The 11,339-nt window shown below is 43.2% G+C and overlaps 1 protein-coding gene across 9 annotated transcripts in view; it reads right to left on the reverse strand.

The window, feature by feature from the left end:
- The window catches only part of LOC133473512 (uncharacterized), a 51,947-nt gene extending 45,266 nt beyond the window's left edge, over positions 1–6,681 (reverse strand). For 5 of the 9 annotated variants that reach the window (XR_009787116.1, XR_009787115.1, XR_009787117.1 and 2 more), the window contains exon 1: positions 6,338–6,681. Coding sequence is in view for 4 of the 9 variants with exons in the window: in XM_061765177.1 (XP_061621161.1) it covers positions 6,338–6,384 (47 nt within the window). In the remaining 5 variants the exon portion in view is untranslated. The remainder of the gene's footprint in view (positions 1–6,337) is intronic. The other 4 variants (XR_009787118.1, XR_009787114.1, XM_061765180.1 and 1 more) reach the window with 1 other exon arrangement.
- Positions 6,682–11,339: the final 4,658 nt, after the last annotated feature.

An 11,339-nucleotide genomic window follows, 5' to 3' on the forward strand; every position in this document is an offset into this window, starting at 1 on the left:
TTGCTAAACAATATCACTCAATCCAAAACATAATAAATAAATTTTTTATTGAATTAAATCTGTAAAATAACAAATTAAGACAAATTCAGCTCCAAGAAATGGTCTTACGTTATATTGTTTCCACTTGTTAAACAGCACAATACTGTAGGCTCACCAGGTAGATTACAAAAACAGGAACAAGGCTGCTGAGGATATAAAAATATACACATCCCTTTTCAAATGCCAGGTTTTTCAGTTGTACAAGAATTTTGACCAAGATTAATCATTTTAACACATTTTCATCCATTAATGTGCCCTAGAATTTGTACAACTCAACTGTTTTATTTTTGTATCTTTTTTGAGAGAAGAGGTAAAAATAAACTTGACTGTGATTGACTTGGACTGGACGTTTAACTCGTTGGCTTCTTGGCCATGTCACCATTGCAAAAGAGATGTTCTGTTTTAACTGGCCTTTTACGTGGTTGAATAAAGTTTAAACAAAAGAAATAAAATCTGGTTGCACAACCCATCGCCCAGGTGTGAGGGAACCGGCCGGCGCGGCGGACCTTTTGGCGAGGCTGCGAAGTCCGCCGGTGTGAAACGCGTCCTCCTCTTTCTACTCGGCTAACCTCGCTAGCCGCCGAGCTAACATGCCGCCAGCTAGCTGGTCACAACGCGGCGGAGGGAGCTCCTCGTCGGCGGCGCACGAAGGACGAAGTGACTGAATCTGCCGGCTCCGTCGAAGACTAAGCCCAGCCGCGCACAGGCAAGTGTTATCATGTGTGCCAATGGGCCTCCACCTCTGACGGCTGGGCCTACACCACCACCGATGGCTGGGTCTCCTCCACCACCACTGACGGCTGGGCCTCCACCACCACCAACGACGGCTGGGCCTCCACCACCACCACCGACGGCTGAGCCTCCACCACCGCCACCGACGGCTGGGCCTCCTCCACCACCACCGACGGCTGGGCCTCCACCACCACCACCGACGGCTGGGCCTCCACCACCACCACCGACGGCTGGGCCTCCACCACCACCACCACCGACGGCTGGGCCTCCACCACCACCACCACCGACGGCTGATGCGGAAGCTGGCAGCGTAAAGCTATATGCAAACATTGCCAATAAAAGAAACAGGGGGCTGCCAAACCCCGCAATACTAAAGCACCGGAAATGGAGGGCGTTCCAAACCGTTAATAACTCTAAATTAATATGGGACTCAACACGTAAACCAAAAGGCATTCTTTGTGCACACTTAAATATACGAAGCATTTTAACGAAAAGTGATCAGGTCAATCACCTTCTCACTGACTCAAATATTGACTTCCTCTGCCTATCTGAGACATGGCTCCATGAATCTTCGCCCTCAGCAATACTATCTGTACCTGGTTATAAAATGTTTAGAAACGACAGACAGGGTTCTAAGGGAGGAGGTGTTATGATTTATGCCAAGGTGACTTTTAATTGTAATGAAATACATGTTACAGATGAGAATGGATTAGAATTTCTTGGACTAACTGTTTCTTTGTCACAGCAAATGTCTTGTAGTTATTTATAGGCCTCCCTCATCAAATGCCGCTTTCTATGAAAAGCTGGAAATGTTACTGAAACAACTCAATCTTGCAAAAGAGGTGATAATAATGGGTGACCTAAATGTTAATTGGGAAGTTAACAAAGTTAGGAAAAAATTGAAAAGGGTTATGGATGATATGGATATGACTCAGGTTATTAATGGCCCTACGAGAATTACAAACTCCACCCGAACTCAGATTGATCTAGCCTTGACTAATAGGCCAGAAAGGATCTTGAAGCCATACAATATGCTCACAGGATTGTCTGATCACAATCTTATAATGGTTTCAAGAAAATTAAATAAAAAGCGCTTCAAACCCTTGGCCACCACTGAATCCAATAGGATACCAAAACACGAACAACAAAATTTCCAAGATTCCATCCAAGAAGTAAACTGGGATGTATTACTCGCTGGTAAAAATTTAGATGAGGATTGTTCTAAATTTGCCAACAAAATACAAGAAATTATTATACAATTTACACGGATAATTAAACTAAAAGCTAGAAAGAATGGCCTGCCTTGGTTAAACACATTTATTCTGAAACTGATGAAAGAACGCGATCATTCCTTGAAGTTGTCGGTCAAATCAGGATACAATAGACAGCACTTTATCTCACTGAGAAATAGGGTAGTGAAAGAAATAAGAAAATCTAAAGCTGACTTTTTCATTACTGCTCTGAATAGTGCGAAGGGAAATTCAAAAATAACCTGGAATTATATTAAAAAACTATTGGGTGTTACACAAAATAACAAAACAAAACTAATGCAAATTCAATTAAATGGAAACATCCTGACGGAACCTCAAGTGATGGCTGATGCTTTTAACAACTACTTCATTGAATCTGTGTCAGAAATCTCTTCTAAGTTTGCAGTAAAACAAATGAAGGAATACCCTGCATTGTCTACAACGCAGTTCTTTACTATTACAAATATTACTGTGACCAAAGTTATCGATTTAATTCATTCACTCAAACCATCTAAGGCAAAGGATGTTTTTGGAATGGACACGAGCATGCTCAAAGATCTAGGTTCAACTCTTGCTCCTCCTATTGCCTCAATCATTAATCTTTCAATTTCATCTGGTCACTTTCCAAAGGCCTGGAAATCTGCTATTGTTACCCCTGTCTTTAAATCCGGTGACTCAACTTCTCTGAATAACTACCGACCTATAAGCATTCTTCCGGCCATTTCCAAAGTTGCAGAAAAATGGGTGTCAGAGCAGATTGTCCATTATTTAATCAGCAGCTCCCCCTCTCTCCACGCCATGCAGTTTGGTTTCAGATCCAAGCATTCCACTGAAATGGCTACATGCCTCTTCATTGAGAAAATAAAATCTTCTCTCGACAAGGGTGGAGTTGTAGGGGCGGTGTTCTTGGACCTCAGGAAAGCTTTTGATACAGTAAATCACTCTGTTCTTCTTACCAAGCTCTCAAAATTTAACTTCTCTCGCAAAGCTGTGAGCTGGATTGAATCATATCTGCATGACTGAACACAATCTGTATCAGTTAACAACTGCAGATCAGAGTCTCTTAGGCTAACCTCTGGAGTCCCTCAGGGATCAATATTGGGCCCCCTTTTATTTAGTCTTTATATCAACGATTTGCCCACTGTTTGCTCTGAAGCAGAGTGCGTAATGTATGCAGACGACACAGTTTTCTTTGTTCATGGTCGCTCCAAAGATACTGTTGCTGCTAAACTCACTAATACAATGTCCTGTGTCACAACTTGGTTGCAGGAGTGCTGTCTACAGCTAAACGTTTCTAAAACTGTAGGCATGTATTTCACTAAAACAAATAGAGTATCACCTGACCCCGACATACTTGTTAATGGAGAAAAAATGCAAATTGTCAGCCAATACAAATATCTTGGGTTAATAATAGATTCACAGCTTTCCTTTAAAGCCCATATTGACAAATTGTGTAAAAATATCAAATTAAACCTCGCAAATTTTCGTGCAATTCGGAATGAAATGTCAACTGAAGCTGCAAAAATTTACCTGCATTCGATGATTCTTAGTCACTTTAACTATTGCATAACCAGTTGGTCCCAGGCTGGTCAGAATGCAAAAAAAACATTGGAAGTTTTGTACAAACAAGTAATTAAAGTGATGGATAAAAAACCAAGGCACTATCATCACTGTGCAATTTAAAAAAAATACAGTCTTTTAAACTGGGACCGTCTTCACATATTTGCAGATTTTAATTTGATTTATAAAGTACTGCATGATTTGGCCCCAGCTCCTCTGGCTGAGTTCATCAGCCAAAGAAACAGCTCTGAGCGTGTCACTCGAGGCTCTGTCAGAGGTGACTGTCTCATTCCTCTGCGCAGGAGCACTTTCAGTAAGTCAGCCTGGTCAGTGAGGAGCGCTGGTGAGTGGAACTCAGTACCTAAGGAGGTTAAACTGCTTCCAACATACAAGGCCTTCACAAAAAAACTGAAAATGTGGCTAGTTAACACCTATAGCTGCCAACACTAAAAGACAAGTATGTTATGTTGTCTTTTTGTTATGATCAAAAAAATTATGGTTTTATTCTCTCTTAATAGTATAGTTTGATTATGTATCCTGTATTATATTGTCTTGTAGATGTATTTTACTGCTTTTTTACATCATGGCCAGGGGACTACAGATGAAAACTAGCCTTCTGGCTAATTCTGGCTTTTTTAACCATGTGTACTTCATGTGTTTTATGAAATTGCATTGTCCCCTTTCAAAAAATAAACTGAACTAAACAAGGATCCACTCCCTCATAACCGGCATGTGGCTGTGTTCAGAGTCTGTCGTGGCTGTCACGACTCACTTTGATTAGACTGTGATGCCTGATATAAGAGTTTGTGTGCAGACGTGACTTTCTTGTGTCGTTGTATTGGTGAGCTTGAGTCGAACTTCACTGTGGTAACCCCTTTGGATTGAAGCAACGGCGGCTGTTGCGAAAGTCGAAAATGAAAGTCTGAAAATAGGTCGCGCACGCAATTATTGGCAAATGAAAGTAGCGAACGGCATGTTATTGTCACGGAGTAAAAGTACCGTCCCTTCTTCACATAAGTACTTGAGTAAAAGAAAAAAGTATGCTTCATCAAAACTACTCTGACAAGTACAATTGATCCAAAACGTTACTTGAGTAAATGTAACAGAGTCAATGTAGCGTTTTTCTACCCACCGCTGAGTATATGTTATTATTTCACACTGTAAACTTCCTTTGTGTGTGGGTTTTGCCAAACAGAGCACAGTCTACAGCTTATTTATCTGACAACAAATGTCAAATTGACTCGATACTTATAAACGATATGTCGGACAAGTATAACCGCCGATAAGGGGGTACAATTTCAAAGATTTATTGGTTACATGAAACCAGCATTACCAGACAGATCTTCTAAAGACAATCCCAGTGAAATAAGTATCATTTTCCTGTGATAGCTATGAATATACAATTCTTTTAAACTGCTGAATATGCACCAATTTCCGGCCAGCTTCTTCATTCTAGGAGAATAGGGGTCAAAATCTTCAGGTGTGACGTTTTCTTGTTGAATCTAAGTTTCACACTTTCATAATTTAAAATGCAATCCAAGATTTGTAGCACACTTGTTGACCTTCTTGGTCGATATAAAAATTTAGAAATCATGGGTAAACTACAACATGTGTTCTACGTCATAAAGGAACCTTCCATCCATCCATTTTCTGAGCCGCGTATCCTCACAAGGGTTGCGGGAGTGCTGTAGCCTATCCCAGCTATCATCGGGCAGGAGGCAGGGTACACCCTGAACTGGTTGCCAGCCAATCGCAGGGCACATATAAACAAACAACCATTCGCACTCACATTCACACCTACTGCCAATTTAGAGTCTTCAATCAATCTACTCTGTATGTTTTTGGGATGTGGGAGGAAACCGGAGTGCCCGGAGAAAACCCACGCAGGCACGGGGAGAACATGCAAACTCCACACAGGCGGGACCGGGGATTGAACCCCAGTACTCAGAACTGTGAGGCAGACTCTCTAACCAGTCGACCACCGTGCCATAAAGGAACCTGTGTTTTTAAAATCACCTATTAACTCTCGAGGTTCCAAGCATGTTCGTTTTCATGAAAGAACTAGGATTATAACAACGTGTTAAAAGCCAACCAATTTATTCCTGACAGAGGAGTCTATACATATCAGAGCTCTGGGTCAGCAGCTACGCCTATCTTAGCCTTACCAGAGATGTCCGAACAATGTCTGTTCCTGACCCAGATTTATACAATTTTTCAAACAGGAAGTGTGGAGTTGTCTTCGTCTGGTTGGTCCAGGGTCCATTGACGTCGTCGTTACTATGCAGAATGATGGCCATTGCCGCTGGTGCCAGACGCTGTCTCAAAACTTCTCACTTCCTTATTTTGTTTGCAGCAACGCTTTGTAGCAACGGTTATCTCCAACAGATGTTTCCTGTGACCTCCACATGCACCCTACCGGGAACTTCCAAGCAGCACACCCCCACACTTCACTTTCATTCCATCCCCAATGCAATAAAGCATCATTGTTCAAGCATAAACCAAGCCACTAGCGTATATAATTTTTTAGCTATTTACAATTAAACGGCAAAACCATATCCCCTTATGGTGAAAGAAAGAAAATATGCAGACGAAAAGGGAAATAGAACATCGTGTGTTGCTAAAAATGTGAATGTGAGTGTTTAATGCGTTGAGTCAGAGCGAGAGAGCACAGTTTGGATTTCGTGTGAAACTAGTAATTTCCCCCAAATTAATAAAGCACTAATCTTGTACATCCTGGCTACAATTGCAATGCTTACTCACGATTGTAGATCATCTGGTCTTTGGGAGTAGTCTTTCTGCACATGTCTCCGGAGGCGATAAGGTAGGTTTGGTCAAAGAAAAAGATGCACAAAAACAGGCGGAAAAAGGGAAAAAAGTTGTTCTTGACACGTTCTGTGGGCGGTTGCAACCGTTTCTCTTCCTGCCTTTTCAGGGACCCGCTGGCAATTTCAGAGTGATCACGCTCGGCTGGAAGCGTACCTGGTACTTTTAGTAGCAGTTGCTCTGATCGCCTAGCGGTGGCCCACGTCGAGGGTGGGAAGCCGCGTGTCCGAACAAAAGGAAGGGGAGCTGATAGCAAGAGCCAGGAAGCAAGGCAAGAGCAAAGAACCAAGAGAGAGAGGCAGAGGAGGGGGCCACCGGTTAAATACCCAGGGGGTGTGTTCAAAGAGGACCGAGGTCCAGACAGGACCACACCAATCAACTTGAATCTCGTCTACAATTTTGACCCATAAAATTGGTTTAAAATGATATAGCAATATAAAATACGCTGTACACTTTACTCATAGGTCAAACATATAAAATGAAAAAACATTCGTCTCGGCAAATCAACTGCTTATGGTTCATTCACATTTCATGTTGCTTGGGGTTTCAAATCAGGACAAATAGTTCTCAAAGTCTTGCAGGTGCGACAGTAAAGTTGACACACTGACACAGACATCAAGGCATACATTTGAAATATTTCTGCAGAGTTCATGAAATATCAAAACGGACGTTTTATCTTCATTTAAAAACAACTGAATGGAAGTTTATGGGTTGCAGTACTCTCAAACGCCAGTGGGTGGGGCCTTGCGTGCACCTTTGTCACTCTGTCCCTTTTGGCTGCTGTGAGTTCAAACTAAGAAAAGGACTCTTTGATAACTGTAAACCAAGATTTTGAGGGGACCTGCTAATTACTTTCGGGTTCGATAGGCGTCTTCTTGTGGTAGTCTCACAGCAGGGCCGCTTGGAAGAAAGCAGTTTATCAAGTCGTGGGGAGTCACTGTGACACCTCAGGTTGCGGGGAGCATGTCCACTACACTATCAATTGGTCAAAATCAATAATACTCCCTATAATGACTAACTCATGGAATCCTGCGGACCAAAATCCAAACTTTCCTATTCCAACTGGAAATATCAAATATCTAGGCATTAATATCTCAGCAAAACTTACAGAGTTAAATAATTAAAATCACGTACCGCTACTGGAAAAAAATTGTGATGATTTAAAATGTTAGAACAGTCTACCTATCTCACTTTCAGGGCGTATAACTACAGTAAAAATTAAAACGTTACCACAAATTAATTATTTATTTTCAATAATCCCATTTAAACCCATATTAAAATGGTTCCAAATGCTAGACTCTGCTATTCTAAAATTTTACTATAAAAATAAGAAAAATAGAATCAGCCTAGCTACCCTTGTCATGATTATGCAACTATTTCAGTTAAACAAGTATTTCAGCTAACATTGTTTCCAATAAGTAGGTGCAGCTTCAAATGATTTAGGCCATTAATATAAACCGCTTTCGCAAGGCGCTGGCAGTGTGGTTTTATCTTGTTTGTCACAGGAGGGTCGAAAGTACTATATGTCTCAGATATTGCAAGAGGTAGCATCAGATGATGCGCAAAAATTGTTGCTGCACGTAGAACGCCGCGAAGATCATCTCTCGTGATTGGTCCGTTTTAGTCACACGCTGTGATGACGTACTCAGTGTGCCCCCTTGGTTCTACATACCATCTACGCCGCCACCTTCTTGATCAATTTTGCAGCATAATTAAACGTATCATCATTACTCGTGGACTCACTGTAGTAGTCTCGCCACACTGCACTATTTGCATATCTGTTGTTGACCAATACTGGCCACTCATGCCAGAGTAGCATCTGCTACCATTTGCACACTGATTGAGGAGTATCTGCAACATTTGCACAATAAACATTGTCCCAGATTATCGCACTACTCGTCATTTACACTGCATACACTCCTCAGAATCAGAATCAGAATCAGAATCAGAATCATCTTTATTTGCCAAGTATGTCCAAAACACACAAGGAATTTGTCTCCGGTAGTTGGAGCCGCTCTAGTACAACAGACAGTCAATTTACAGAACACTTTGGAGACATAAAGACATTGACAAAAAACAACAACAAACAACAATTGTGCAAAAAGATGCAGAGTCCTCAGTTCGAATGGCTAATATCGCAATAGTCCGGTGCAATGACCATTGTGCAAAGGGCACTCAGACTTCAAGGAGTGTATGCGGTTTAAAGTGACGAGTACTGCGATAATCTGGGACAATGGTTGTGCAAATGTTACAGATACTCCTCAATCAGTGTGCAAATGGAGCAGATGCTACTCTGGCATGAGTGGCCACTATATGCAAATAGTGCAGCACGGCGAGACAACTACAGTGAGTGCACGAGTAATACATAATACAGAAATGTGACAACGAACTCAAGTCAAAAAATTGCCAGCTTGTTGTAATGGAATTGTAAGTTAGCTGTTCAAGAAGTTGATTGCAAGAGGGAAGAAGCTGTTGGAATGTCTACTAGTTCTAGTTTGCATTGATCGGTAGCGCCTACCTGAGGGAAGGAGCTGGAAGAGCTGGTGACCAGGGTGGGGAGGGTCCGAGAGGATTTTGCACGCCCTTGTCTTAGTTCTGGCAGCGTGCAAGTCCTCAAGGGTGGGTAGGGGGGTACCGACAATCCTTTCAGCAGTTTTGATTGTCCGTTGCAGTCGGAGTTTCTCCTTTTTTGTAGTAGCACCAAACCAGACTGTGATGGAAGAACACAGGACTGATTCGATGACCGCTGTGTAGAACTGTCTCAGCAGCTCCGGTGGCAGGCCATGCTTTCTCAGAAGCCGCAGGAAGTACATCCTCTGCTGGGCCTTTTTGAGGACGGAGTTGATGTTGGTCGCCCACTTCAGGTCCTGGGAGATTGTAATTCCCAGGAACTTGAAGGTCTCGACGGTTGACACAAGGCAGCTGGACAGCGTGAGGGGCAGCTGTGGCGAAGGATGCCTCCTGAAGTCCACGATCATCTCTACAGTCTTGAGCGTGTTCAGCTCCAGGTTGTGTCGGCCGCACCACAGCTCCAGCCGCTCCGCTTCCTGTCGATATGCAGACTCGTCACCGTCCTTGATGAGGCCGATGACAGTGGTGTCATCTGCAAACTTCAGGAGTTTGACAGTCGGGTTCGCTGAGGTGCAGTCGTTCGTGTAGAGAGAGAAGTCTCGGCGCCCTTTGCACAATGGTCATTGCACCGGACTATTGCAATATTGGTCATTCGAACTGCTCTAACTGCTAGAGGACTATGCATCTGTTGCACAATTGTAAAATAAATAAATAAATAAATAAATTTACCGGCATTACCAGACAATTATCCATCCATCCATCCATTTTCTGAGCCGCTTCTCTTCACTAGGGTCGCGGGCGGGCTGGAGCCTATCCCAGCTATCATCGGGCAGCAGGCGGGGTACACCCGGAACTGGTTGCCAGCCAATCACAGGGCAACCAGACAACTAGCAACCCTTTGTTGCTCAGTGACTGTTTTTTTTGTCAATGTCTTTATGTCTCAAAAGTGTTCTCTGTCAATTGATTGTCTGTTGTCGTACTAGAGCGGCTCCAACTACCGGAGACAAATTCCTTGTGTGTTTTTTTTTGGACATACTTGGCAAATAAAGATGATTCTGATTCTGATTCTGATCTAGGTCCAGTTGTTCTAGCAAACACTGTTCCACAGCCGCCATTGTTGTTGCTATGTTCCTTATTACTGAAAGGAAAGTAAAATCGGCTACCGGAAATGGCCCAAAAAAAAAAAAATGCAGAGGAAACTCCACCTTGTGGTGCCCTAGCCAATACCAGCCATAGTAACACCCCCAATTTGGAGGTGAAGTGCAGTAGATTTTCAAAACTGCGCCTGTGAATTACGCTTGATTATAAAGGCAAACTGCGCGCGGGACAGCCACAGTGACGTCAGCGCGATCACCGCCCGCGTGAGTATGAAGAAGCCTTTTGAGACAGACCCGCTTGGAGAACATCTTGAATGCACCACACATCAAATATACATATGAGGGCATTAATATGGCAGACGCTATCCAGGAGGGGGAACCCCATGAATGTGCTGCAAGGACAGTGGAGCTGTCTCAAATCAGACAGGATTTGCAAGTTACGCCCGACTCGGATACTGAGATGATTTTGTGTACAGATGGTTGATGTTTCAGGGATCTGGAGAGAGGCCTACAGGCAGTGTATCTAGTGCTACAGCAGGATGGCAGCAGTCAAGTTGAGGTGAAGGAATCCGAGAAGGTGGAAGGGAAGCAATCGGGACAATTGGCAGAATGGAGAGCGGTGGTAAGCACTTTGGAGTTAGCGGAAGAAAAAATAGTGAATGTTTATACAGATTCCGCCTATGTTTATGGTGTGGTGCATATAGAACGAGCACAATGGTTGAGAGCAGGTTTTCTGACTGCAATAGGAACGCCGGAAAAACATCAAGATGAGGTCATTCGGCTTCGGGAGGCTTTAATGAAGCCCTGCAAGGTAGCTATAATAACATTTAAGGAAAAATAGTAAAGGAAATAGCTTGGCCTAACAGGGAAATAAGGCGACGGATGTCGCCAAAAATGCAAACGGCGGGTTACTTGCCAACATATCAGATGGTGTACACAGAATCAGGACCAGTTAAATTACTTCCAAAGGTGACGTTAGAGACATTGCTGGAGGACCAAAAACGCGCGTCCCCGGAAGAAAAAACTATTTGGAAGGCCAATAAGGCCTCTCCAGATGCCACAGGCTTGTGTCACGTCACCCTGATAGTCGTCCTGTTCCCTCGGCGGTCCGGCTCCGGGTCCTGGTGGAAGACCCTCACGGCGCAGCAGATGTGGGTAAGGCACAAATGACACAAGCACTCATATATTGGTGGCGCCCTCATTTGCAGAACACAATTGAGAATTTGGTGAAAAATTTTGAGGTATGTCAACTATTTAATATTCGGCC

Source organism: Phyllopteryx taeniolatus, unplaced genomic scaffold, assembly GCF_024500385.1.
Source record: "Phyllopteryx taeniolatus isolate TA_2022b unplaced genomic scaffold, UOR_Ptae_1.2 contig_27, whole genome shotgun sequence".
In the NCBI taxonomy this organism is placed as follows: Eukaryota; Metazoa; Chordata; class Actinopteri; order Syngnathiformes; family Syngnathidae; genus Phyllopteryx; species Phyllopteryx taeniolatus.